Source organism: Pezoporus wallicus, unplaced genomic scaffold (genome assembly GCF_028554395.1).
Source record: "Pezoporus wallicus isolate ANWC-B61680 ecotype Strahan unplaced genomic scaffold, APGP_CSIRO_Pwel_v1 contig_2870, whole genome shotgun sequence".
NCBI lineage: Eukaryota > Metazoa > Chordata > Aves > Psittaciformes > Psittacidae > Pezoporus > Pezoporus wallicus.
This window is the reverse complement of record NW_026636990.1, coordinates 972,084-984,691: the sequence shown is the minus strand read 5'-3', so window position 1 is coordinate 984,691 and position 12,608 is coordinate 972,084. Positions and strand designations below refer to the sequence as shown.

General features: G+C 43.6%; 1 protein-coding gene across 2 annotated transcripts in view; it reads right to left on the bottom strand.

The window, feature by feature from the left end:
* Positions 1-11,376, bottom strand: part of MAP3K1 (mitogen-activated protein kinase kinase kinase 1) — a 56,926-nt gene extending 45,550 nt beyond the window's left edge. The window contains exons 1-2 of one of the 2 annotated variants that reach the window (XM_057402660.1): positions 10,965-11,376; positions 10,580-10,819 (exon numbers count right to left, since the gene is read on the bottom strand). In XM_057402660.1, coding sequence (XP_057258643.1) covers positions 10,580-10,587 — 8 coding nt within the window. In that variant the 5' untranslated portion in view covers positions 10,588-10,819; positions 10,965-11,376. Of the gene's footprint in view, positions 1-9,499; positions 10,054-10,579; positions 10,820-10,964 lie in introns of those variants that run through there. The other variant, XM_057402659.1, reaches the window with a different exon arrangement.
* Positions 11,377-12,608: the final 1,232 nt, after the last annotated feature.

Here is a 12,608-nt window from a genome sequence, read left to right as displayed (position 1 = left end):
GATCCTGTTTGAACCAGGAGGTCTTGCAGTTTGTAAGACATACTACACTACCAGACCCTGTATCCTTCTTTTTTCCCCCCCAAAGACTGGAAGATGCACAGGATTTACATAGTCATTGTGAGTGCAACATGTTTTATGCTACTACTGCCTGCTGCCAGAGGCTTCAGAGCTGGTGAGCAGAGAAGCTTCCCTCAGAGCCCTACAAATGACATGCAACTCCAAGGTGAGCATAGTGGTAAACCAAGTTCTGTTTTTCCTCTAAACTGGGATTCACATTCTGAACAAAAACCAATTTGGAATAGTTCCACCTACTCAGTCTAAGGCACCAATACTGCAAATGAGATATACACAAGAAATTAACTGCTTATAAAGGATACCAAAAAAGCCTAAAAGGCTCCACCACTGCATAAGGGGTTTATTAGAGGCTCACTCACAAGATTAAAACCTGTATTTTTGTTTAAGTCCCAGCTATTTATGATTATTTAGGTCTCAACTACTTATACACATGTGAGTACTTTGAAGACAGTGGAAATACTTATGCATACAGCTAAACTAATGCCTAGAAAAAAAAACCTTTTAAAAAAAATGGCAAGTCCAGAAAAAGTCAGAGACCCATTCTGATGAAGCTCCAATGGAACTTTGTCTACATGGTAGAAGCTGGCACATTTCCCACTACTTCCCCTTTTTAGCAACTTGGTGGTCCACCCTATGGGCTGAAAGGAAGCCAGAAGTGCTGGATATGCTCTCCCTTGCAGCCTCGCCTCCCAAGGTTCTACATTGGACCTATATTCCCTTTGCAGTTGGTTTTAAAATACTAGAACACAATTCACACATAGCTGATTTCAAAATGCTGAAGCAACTGTCCTTCCCTACTTGATTTTGCAGGGCATCCTCACTAGTGGCAGAACTGTAAAATTCTGCCATAAACATGCAGCTCAGCAAGTCTGAACAAGCAAACAGTAAAGCATACTAATTTTCTGCTGAGATACTAAGGTGAATTATACACTTCAGCATATTTACCAGGATGAGATGATTTACTATTGTACCTGAACATGCTGGAACTTAACCACAAGCTTAAAGGACAAAACTGAAGAAACAGTAACTCTTTTCCCATAAGTACACATAACTTTAGAAAGAGCTAATCTATACTTCAAAGTTTTCAATGTAAATAATGTTATTTCAAGACCAAGAATAATTATACCCTGAGTACAGAAACACGAACTTTTAATGATATTAAAAAAAAAAAAAGGAGAGAGTATTGCAAGAGCCACAGCCCAGGAAAGTTACTGCCATTGATGTATTAGGTACAGACAGTAAACATTTGAATAAGGTCATCAAGACCTTTCCCATGGACAACTCACAGGGCAACTTTCAGCTCAAACCCTTTCAACAATTTTTTTCCCCTCTTCAGAAAGGGAAGTCCAGCTTCCACTGTGAAGAGAATTTGTATCAGAGTTTAGGAGGGCAGTCTACAACCCCAAGATTCTCTTTTGCAGACAGAAAAAAAGCTTGGCTTGAGAACTCTTCTGGGCTGAAATGATGAGCACCGCCTGTACAAGGGAACTGTTCACATTTGTTTATTTTACTGATCTGCTTTCTAACTCTTTCCCCCAGTTTTCAATTCCCAAGTGAGTCACTTGGACCCACCTGGCTCTAAAGTAACTACACAAAGAAAAAGCTGTCTCCAAAACCTGAATCTTTCACTATCAACCACACAGCTGAAATGACTGATAACAGTAACCACTGTGAACAGAGGCATGCTGACCTGCAGCAGAATCCAAAAAGCCATGGTCAGACATGACACCACTGTAACCCACTGGAGCAACTCTAAATTGCCCTGTACCACCCAAGCCAAACACTTTGACAGCCATTACTATTTCTCCTCACTCTGCTCGCTGAGGGATTCAGTATGTGCAGGTTTACAACACTGAACACATCCTTAGATGAAAGCACCTTACAACTTTGAACAGATGGAAGACATCTTAGTTTAATCCAAAAAATTTTATTACTCAGCTTCCTGATGGGGATTATCTGCCTTCTTTCCACAAAAAGAAAAAAAAGGGCAGTCTGAATGTCTCTTCACAGTGGGAGAAACCAAATAGATCAGTCACCCAATCACCTCTGTATCAGTTCAGTAAACCACAGTTCTAAAACAACCCTAAAAACTATCTGCATTGCTCTCTGCTAGAGGTCTGTGTGGCTTAAGGAGTTTTGTTTCATGCCTTCTAATACACAAGGCCGGAGGGAGCGGGAGCTCCCTTCCTTCCCTCTTCCTGTAATATCGGCTTAAAACATACAGAGACCAATATGCATGTCTAAGTCCCCTTCTTCATGTACCCCAGCTCTTCCTCAGAAGAGACTCTGCAAGGGATAAGAAACATGTAGTTGCAAATTCCTGTCAGGGGAAGAAAGTGGAACACTTGGTTTTAGGAACATCTTAGAAGAAGGAGTGAACAAAGCTGTGTGGAGCAGGACATCCCACAGCACAAAATCCTGGCCATAACCTTGGAGATTCAAAGGAAAAGTTCATTCTGCTCCTTATAGTGAGCTTGCCAGAAGCCAGCAGCCACCACTGCTGGGCAGGTCATGAAGAACCAGGCTGTGTTTGCTGGGCAGTAAGGAAAACCTAGTTTTCACACTTACCATGGAGAACCTATTACAGACTGCAGCGCTCAGGCACTTCCTACAGGCTGGGGCATCTGATGCGCCTGCAGAGATCAGGAAACCTACCATATTGAGCTTACAGAATAAATGCACAACTGACAGTTAAAAACCCAAGAAATTAATGCCCATCCTATATTTACAGAAGAGTTCCTGTTCTGGAACTATATGCTGGCATTACTGAAATAACTTTTAGAAATAAACTTCTGCATCTTAGTAAAGTTCTAAGAGAAATACTATCCAGCTCCACTCCTTTTAAAAACCAGCTGTTCACATCTCCATTTCAAGTCTGAACTGCATAACAACTTGACACAACTGTAAGAGCCACCACCTGTGTTTTATTTATAGGAATAATCCAACAAAAATCAGTAAGCAATACATATCTTTAATATGGGAGATCATTTCCAAAATTTTTAAGAACACATTATCACTACTTCGGTGAGCCTCAATGCTAGTGATAACTGCAATATTTTCATATATTAAGCAAACAAGTCTTTAGTCATAAGCTAGACATCTGCAGAAGTATTTAGTGAAATAAACTTATTTCAGATGTATTTTATGGGAACATTTAAGATACTGATTACATAGATGGTGATAAAGTTAAAACTTGCAACAAGAGAAAAAATCAAACAGAATATTATCATACCTAGCAGCTCCATGGTCTAAAAGTATGGAAGAACTTAGGAAAAAACCAACATAAATTGACAAACTGAGAAAACCCGCTGACTCACATGAATTTTCAAAGTACAGATTCAGCAACCAGAAATTTAGGTACTGTCATAATCCAAAGCAATTAGAATGTTGTCTTAACCACAACAATAAACAAACACTTGCCTGCTAGAGTGTATTAATCTGACAAGCTCAAAAAACTCTACATGAACTGCACACTGGAGGTCACTACAAGTTTCACCACAAATTTTGTATGCCTCTCCAGATGCAGAACAGTTAAATATTACCTGGGCATAATCAGGAAATCCTATTATTCACTGAGGTTTGGATCACTGCTTTTAGAAAACACAAAATTAAGAAAATGTCCTGCAGGCATTTATTGGCAGTAGAATGGGTGGCAACAATTAATTTAAAAACAAAACAACAAAATAAAAAAAATAAAAAAACAAACCTTCTCAATTTGGTGTAATTACAGATTTATTTCTTTCCTTCAACACCCAAAATATTTACACTAAGACTTTTCAGTGTCTGAAAAGAACAATCCTGAAGATACAAGCACGATAGTCATACAGGACATACAAAAAAAACCCTCTGGGTTTAAGAGGATATTGAGAGAAATAACTAGTGAAATTAAAAGCATATCTATGGGCTGAAACAAGGAGTACTAGTTGCATATCTTTGAGGGTTAACTTACCAGCTCACAAAATGACCTGATCATCACTGCTGACAGCTGAGAAAAGACTAATTACAGTTTGCTCAAAAACAAGATGACTGGATGCTCAAGAAAAGGATGAAAGAGCTTAGAAGATGTCAGATGTGGTGGATGTCAGTGTACTCTAGCAGACACCATTCATTTTTCCAGCACTCCCACCTTCCACAGTGGCTCTGTGTAAGTTACAAGGAACTGCAGTATCAAGGGCAGTGCAAAAATCTACTGATGAGAAGTACTACAAAAGACTTGTAGTCACCTGTCAAGTAAATTAGCAGCCATTTCACTACAAATTAGAATATGAGGATAACAGAGATGAGAACAAACAGCATTATATTTCCATGAATGATGTAAATAGTTAATGCTTTAGGGACACAAAAGCGATACGTGGAGATGGTATGAAACAAAGGTAGACTGACCTGATTACCAGCCTAATCTCACAGCAGAGAAATAGGAATACTCAATGACATCTTACATTAAAAAAAAATAAAAAAAAGTCCCTTTTTGCAAACACCTTCAAACTTCAGTCATCAGATGCTAAGCACTATAAATTTTGCTCAGCAGTGTCCAATTTTCTGACAGGGAGTTATGGCTGTATCAGCTTTTATTAGGAAAATTTGAGAAGTGCTTCATCCGTTTCCAGACAGAAGGTAAACAAATCCCAATTTCAAAAGGCTCTTAAGTACCAAGTAAATAGCACTGCTCTTTTTTCAGGACATTTTTCAGTCAAGATTCAAAAAAGAAAACTTAGACAAGCCACTCCGCCACCAAAAAAAGCTAATAACCAAAACCCAAGAAAAAACGATACACACACCCCCCCCCCCAAACTAAGAAATAAACAAACAATAACAAAAAGCCCCCAAACATGTCTCTCAGACAAAAAATAACCAAGACTATTCATCACTGACCAGGTTTCTCCAGTTCTGCAGCACAGTGAGACAGGAAATTGGAAGCATCCTGCAGGCAACACACTCAGCCTCCGGGTAAAGATAAGTAGAGAGGGAAGCAACGGAAAGCAACTTTCAACTTAACCATCTTCTCCTAGTCAGCTATGCACAACTTACAGAAGCCCTTTTAAAGCCTTTCTGTCCATTCTGCCTTCAGCAAAAGAATAAACAGTAATTTTAGAGTTTTAAATGAGAGCAGATAGAAAGTAAAATAAGATGACCTTATGGTCTTTGCAGAGATTCCTGCAAGAACATAGAGATTAGCATTAGAAACTCAAACCAGATCCATTCTCTTATCAGCACTGCTGCTGAAAACAAGCTTTACAAGTTTGTTTAAAGAACAGCTACGTGCCAAAGTATAATTTCTATTTTAAACAAGCTTAAGCCAAGTTTCACCAATACTGGAAGCCTGTGAAAGCCAAAAGCAGCATTCCCACAGCCACTCCACCCCACCCCCAGCAGCCTATTTCCACTCCAGCCTCATTCTCTTTTGCACCAGGATAAGCTTTTCTAAAGCTGCACCATCACCTTTACTCCAACTTCAAAATAAGTGCATCAGCAATAATGAAAGACCCCATGAAGCTCAAATCTATCACACAGAAGGAAAAACTGATCTTCTAGTCTCAAGCTCTACATGTTTGACCTTTGGGTAAGGCACAAATTGCGCATGTCTGCACACAGGTATTGCACTGAGCAGTACTTAGACTCCACTGACTGACAGCGGAGACTGAACCTTTAGTATCAGTAAATCCAATGAGACAGAAAGCTCCAGATTAGTTAGTTACAATCTATTTACTTTGCACAGGAACAAAGAAACTGCCATAACACATCAGACCATTTAAGCAGAACCCTACCACTTGCAATAACTAAGAGTGATAAAAATCAGACACAGTAGAGGGTGACCCTCTCCAAAAGTACTCTCAAGCTACAGAGCACAGAAGAGGTGGGAAGTGAATTTTCTCTCACAGCTATAACCAGCAGACAAATTGGTGGGTTATTTAAGCAGCCAGTTAAAAAGATGTAGCATTATGGACTTGGTTAAAACACAAAATATTTTACCTTAGCTAGGAATACCAAAGGTCAATACCAAGCTACATTTTTTACCCTAGCTGCATTTTAGAAAACACAAAGTCATCATCATTTCAGTGCAATAACAAAAAAAAAAAACACAAAACAAAACAACACCCAAACCTTGGCTACACTGTACTTTCACTGTACATGCTCTCTGTTCCCATTCCACTGCCCAGTCCAATGCTCTTCTAAAGCATTTGTGCCCTCCTCTGAAAGTCACCAAAGGTGCTACAAATTGATGAGCAGAGCTAAAACAGATAAGTTTTTAATAGTACGCTTGCCCATACAGTCAAAATTCCTGTTTCACTGTGTGTCTTTGGTGTCTCTAGCAGGTAGCAAACAGCAACTGCAGAAAATACAGTATAAATATCTGTCAAGATTGTTTTGCAGCAGAACTGTGATAAATCTGCCATATCTAGCATATACATTTTCAAATTCAAACAATTTTCACATAAACCACAGAGTTACTGTATGCTGAGATCAACTGCAGCATTTCCTGCTTTTCATTTTTTATAAAAACATGGTCATGGCAGTATAACTAATCCTGTATTTACAGATGTAAAGTCACCTACACCAATTTCAGACACAAGTAAGTATCACTTACAGGGTCTGAATGTTTTAAAAGAATTTTGTTAAGGCTGCAGAGAAGGGGGTGCATTTTGCCTTCATGGATTTCCCTCAAGTTACAAGAAATCATACTACAATTATAACTGATCTCACTATTTGAATCTTTTAATATAAACCAAATCAACATACTGTCACTACAGACATGGAATAAGAGGTCTGAAGTACTTTATGTTGAAGCTGCAATTACTAGTAAAACTACCACCTCCTCCTTACAGTGATACAGAAAGATAGTTTACAACCTTCACAGCTTTTAGTGAAGGTATTTGCTGTGTGCTGTAACAAGCAGAATGCTTGAGGGAGTAAAGAAAAAAGGTAATATTTATATTTGGAACTTAACAGCAGAGTCAGTTGCCTTTCTTAGGTTCATTTTGAGGCTCATGCAGGTCTTTCAGCATAAACAGAAACAGAAAATCTGTTTAAAAGGAAAGTAACTGTAATACCAGGGAGACTGGTAGGGGGACTTCAGAGCAAGCACAGTATCTTTAACAGTCGATCGCTACAGGAAAGTATGAATACTGTATTTGAAAACAGATCAGGAAACCTCCACATAATATATTTTGATTATGCCCCCTTCAGTTTGCTTCTTAATAAATGTCTGGCCAACAGCTGCACATAGAAATTTAATGTGCAATACATTTACAGAAAAATTAAACCTCCCTCCTTTGGCTAGAGCAAGTTAATTAATATCACAATAAGGGCAGAGATGTTTTAAATTCTTGATAGAGCCAGACAAAGTAGTACTTTGTCTAACATCTGTTTACTGGTAACATGACATACAGAATCTACTCTACACGAGCATGTATAGGATATTTCTGAAGAACAATGACTATTAATGTCGCCATGTACTTTCAACTGTACTTACGATACATTCAAAGTAGATTACCTTACTAAAATAGTAGACAGAAAAGCACTTGGCATTTAGTATTTTCTATGAGTTGTTAACATTCCCAGTCAAAATGTCAGAACATTTAGAAGAAAGGTTAACTTGTATACATACTCCAAAGGCAGGTACTTAAAAGTAAGCAAAACTGTCCATGGGAAAGTAAAGAAGTCCACAGCTCCTCTGTCACTGCTGCTGTGGGACTGACTAGTAAGGACAGACTCAAGTGTTTTAGCATCAATGCAACATACATTGACCTCCCTGAACCTCTAATATCAAACCTAACTCTCACTTGCTATCACCATAAGGCTCCGATTTATTTTAAACACAACCTGACACCAATTCTTATTTTTTTTGAAAGTCATGAAACTGGTTACAATTGTAATACGAGATACAGTACATTATAATTTCCCTACTTGATAGGGACAAAGACAGTGCTAAGAGTCATAAAAAGACAAGTAATTCACTAAAATTAAAACTTTATCCTCCCCCCACAAGATTTCTCACTAATCCTCTAAGTACAGAGATATTTCTCACCTGTTATGACTGCACTGTATTACGTATTTTTATACTGTCCTAAAAATAGACCCAAATCCATCTAAATTGCTTGGAATTCATTTAAATAGAACATTATTCTACAAAACGGTTATTATTACAGTAGTCCCAAGATAAGTCGACCTTTAAAAAATATCCTTGAGGTTTACCTGATGTAAGGCACAACTGAAAATATACAAGTCATGTGTCCAAGCTGAAACTAGATTTGTTAAGGAGTTTAAACAATTAGGCACACAAACTATAAGGCAGCTTTAAAACAGGTCCTTGGATGTTGATACTAAGTTCTTAAACTACGTAGTACACATCATACAAAACCATACAAGAAATCCATATGAATCTGTCAACTTCACATTAAAATTACACCATCCCCACTGCAGTGCCTTCCCACACATGTATCAGCCAGACCTATCAACTGCACGTTAAAGCTGAAAGTATTCTGAAGTACTTAAAGTGCTTCACCACGGACATGACTTCGCTCTCATCCTGCATACTTCTACACATGTCAAATAGGCAGAATAAAAGTAGTTCTATAAAACCTCAAGAAAATGGACTTAACAAATAATACTTATAGAAGGCAAATCGGGGCGACAAACACGAATGCACTAAATTAATTCACTGGAATGCATAGTCTAGAGGAAACCACCACAGAAATACTTTCTCTTGGAGAAATGAGTGGACATATGAAAGGATCTGTTCCCCACCCCTAGCCCCCACCCGCCCCCCCGTTCATAAAGAAATCAGTTCTGCAATATCACGATGCTACAAATCATAATTAGGAATTCGGAAACGTCCTTCAATAATAACAATAACACAAAAAACAAACCCGTACTTTCGTGCAGCGAACCGCTGGAAAGCTGCAGGCAGTGGCCAGGTGCCCGGTGAGCACCGAAGAGGCAGGAGCACAGCCTGCTCCCTGCCCCGCACGGCGGAGCTGCAGCAGAGCTCACGGGCTGCGCTCGCCCCGACACCCAATAGCCGACACATCCGGCCCGGGCCCCGCCACCACCCCAACTCACACTTCAAAGCCTTTCGGAACTCCGGCAGGAGTCAAACACAAAAGCACCCCCCGCAAAACCACAAGCCACCCCCCGCGGCTCGGACGCCCCGCAGCCCGACCCGCTCCTCCGGCTACTGGGCTCCGCGCAGCCGCCGCCGCTGACAACTGCGGTCACCCCAACACCGCACCGACTGCCCATGAGCCCCAGCCCTGCTCTCCGCAGGCAGCTCCCGCCGATCTGCAGCCGACCCGCCGCGGGGAACGGCACGTCGGAGCCCACCTCGAGTTCTCCCCGACAAACAGCCGGGCCACCACTGCTGTCACCGCCACCTCTCAGGGTCGAGCCCAGCACACCGCTTCAGTTCCCCCCAGTGTTCCCTCACCTCCCGGGAGGGGACGGCTCCATCCTCCGCTCCGCGGCGGGGTCGGTCCCCGCCGGGCTCCCCACCGTCAGCAGTTCCAGGAGCTCGGCGCAGCGGCTAGGAGAGGTAGCCGGGCTGGCGGGGCTGGAGCGCGGCGGCCCGGGCAGGTAGTGGAGCAGCAGCGTCTCGGGGGTCTCCGGAGATGAAGAGGAAGAGGAGGAAGCGGCGGCCGGGGCGGTAGCGAGGAAGAGGGGCGCCTCCGGCAGCCGGTCCAGCTCCACGCTCCGCACTTTGCGCAGCTGCTTCCGTCTCCAGTCGGAGCGCTGCTCTCGGCAGCCGCCGCCCGCCTCCTGCAAGAGCCCCCCGCCGCTCCCAGCAACGCTGCCCGCGACCGCGCCGCCCTTCAGGCTCCCGCAGGCGGCGGCGGCCGCCTCCGCGCCGCCGCCCGAGGGTAAACCCGACGACGACGTGTGATTCCCAGCCGCCGCCGCCATTTTCTCTGGCGGGTCACATCGGGCTCCCGAAGACCGGGGGGGAGACAGCACTCTGACCCGCTGCGCAAACAGCGCTGCCTGCGCAACCGGCGTAGAGAGGCGGCCGCTGATTGGTGGCTGCAGGCCGCGAGGGGCGGGCCGGCCTCTTGTAGGTGCAGCGCCCCGCCCCGCCCGCCCCCGCGCAGGTGTTGGCGGTTAGCGGCGCCGCGCCAGCTACCGCCGCACCCGGCCGTGAGGGGAAGGGCCAGCCCGGGACCGGCCACCCGCAGACGAACCGATGGGACGGGCCGCGCCAGGGAGTCGGCGGAGGCGCCGGGCGGGGAGAGCGTCCCCGCCCCCACGGGGCCCTTCCCACGTGCAAGGGAGCGGCTGGGGCTCTGGGGAGCAGCCGCCGTCGCGTGAGGAGCTGAGGCCCGGGGAAGCCCTTCCCGAAAGTGGCGCCGGCTCCGGGCAGCGTCGCGGCACCCTGGTGTGTGCTGTGTGCCCCCGTTCCATAAAACATCCCCAGGCGGCGCTCTCCGGGAGGGAGCTAGCCATGGGGCAGGAGGCAGTTTGAGTTACGCGCGGTGCCTCGGCGCCGGGAAGTCGCTGCTGTGCCCGAGCTTACCTGCTCATTCCTCTGTGGGATTAGCTCGAAATTCACTGCGCATCCTTGCTTGCAGCCTCCACGTGTCCTTCCCGGGGCTGCCCTCACTTGGCAGGCGTCGCTTCACCCGTCCCCGGCCGCTTTTCCATCCCCGTAACTACTCAGAAGCGCTGATCTCCGCGGAGCACACCGTAACTACACGTACGCACATCCAACTTGGGTTATAACACACCCCGACCGCTGCGGCTGCGTCCCAGCAGGCTGGGGGAGAGAAGAAAGGCAGGAGACATCACATGACCAGAACCTTGGGGAGGTCCAAGCAGAATTTACTCTTGGTCTAGATTTCCACCCGACCACAGCGGGCTGGTTGTGCTTTCAACCCCCGGGCTGCAGAGAAGGGACTTACAGTTTTACAAGAACAGAGTGGAGCGCGTTGCTGTCAGAAAGGTTTTGCTGCCCTTAAACAAGCCTACATGTTTGAATGCTGATTTAATCTGAGATAAGGGAAGGAAAATGAAATGTCACTCTGTTAACAAGGCTGTTTTCGGACTGGAGTGATTCTCCACGCACGTAGAAGTCACGCAGTTCAAAGTGCTTCTCGTTAGCTGAATAAATTCCTTGTTTTTCGGAATTTGCTTATGTATACGCCAAGTGTAACATTAACTAAGCACTTCGGCAATGATTATTAGCACGGTCGCTTTGCTCGGATCACTGCTTTGATCTGAAGCACTAGTTGAGTGAGAAGTGCCTCCTAACAGAGGCAGATTCTTTCGTGCCTTACCTCCGTGTTCAGATACTGACCTAAGAGTCTTTGCTAAACGGTGTAACAGGCAATTTAGAACAAGTCTTTACCCCTGGACTTGCAGAAGGAAAAGCCCGAGGAAACTCTTTTCACTGGATGTAACTGCAGAATAGTGTCAGTATGCTCAAGGTCACACTAAATGAGTCACTTAGGTGGTCTGTCAAGATGCCACACTGTACCCACCTATGTGAGGGTTTCTCAGTGAAGGTTGTTGTGAGAAAGTTTCGTCATTATTATCTTGTAAGTAGGGTGCCTTTGGGATAAGCAGGTCATCAAAATATGCTCCTATAATGTACAACTCAGGGATGCACATGTAAAGAGAAATTAATTCTGATTTTCATAGAGATAGTATTTAACACTTGTTTAAACCCTCTACTATAAATTAGAGTTTTCTGGAAGATTCCTAAACCAAGCCTTATTGTCAAATTGAGTATGTTACTAAATGCAGGGAAGAAGAGAGCAAAGTAAGTGCTTTGAAAAAGCAGCGTGAGATTAGTTGCATGCAAATTCTGAAGCAGATGGTTGAAACAAAACCAAATTATTACCAATTGTTGGTAGTGTAACCTGCATGTACACAGGATTCTCTAGTCTTATATAGGAAAATAAACCAACAAACACTACACTAATGTATTTTTCAAATATTCTTCTCTGCCATAATGTGAAAAAAAAAAGCAAACAAAAAATGCAAACCAAACACCCCCCCCCCCTAACTCCTCAAAACCAATGCTTTTAAAAATACTCTAAAGAGAAAACAGCTTTATGAATTTAGTAAACACTTTTCACAGAGAGGAGGAATATAGCTTTGAATAGCAAGTGGCTGGAAAAGGATACAGAGAAGAAAAAGCAAACTTCTAATAAAAGTAAATCTAGGAGGTAAGAGTGCATACACATCCTTTCAGGCTGACAAAGTCCTATGGGACACCTCTCCCAGAGTGCCAAGGCTCCAACAAGGCTTAAAGGAGAAGAAAACTTGGGAAATTCAAGGCAAAATGTCAGGGTGGCAATGGGTGCTGAGGAATGTGCATGTGCACTGAGGTGAAATGCTTTCTGGAAAGCAGCTAAACAGGGCAAAACACGAACTCCAAGGACAGTGGGAGGCACCAGTATAAGAAATAATAAAGCGCAGACAAGTACTGTCACCTTCCCTTTTAAGGAATGAATTTGCCTTTTGAGTAAGGCCAGATCTATCAAAGTTTTGAGTTGCTTTTGGATAAGATGGAAAGTGTAAAAAACCTCGCTATTTAGTCA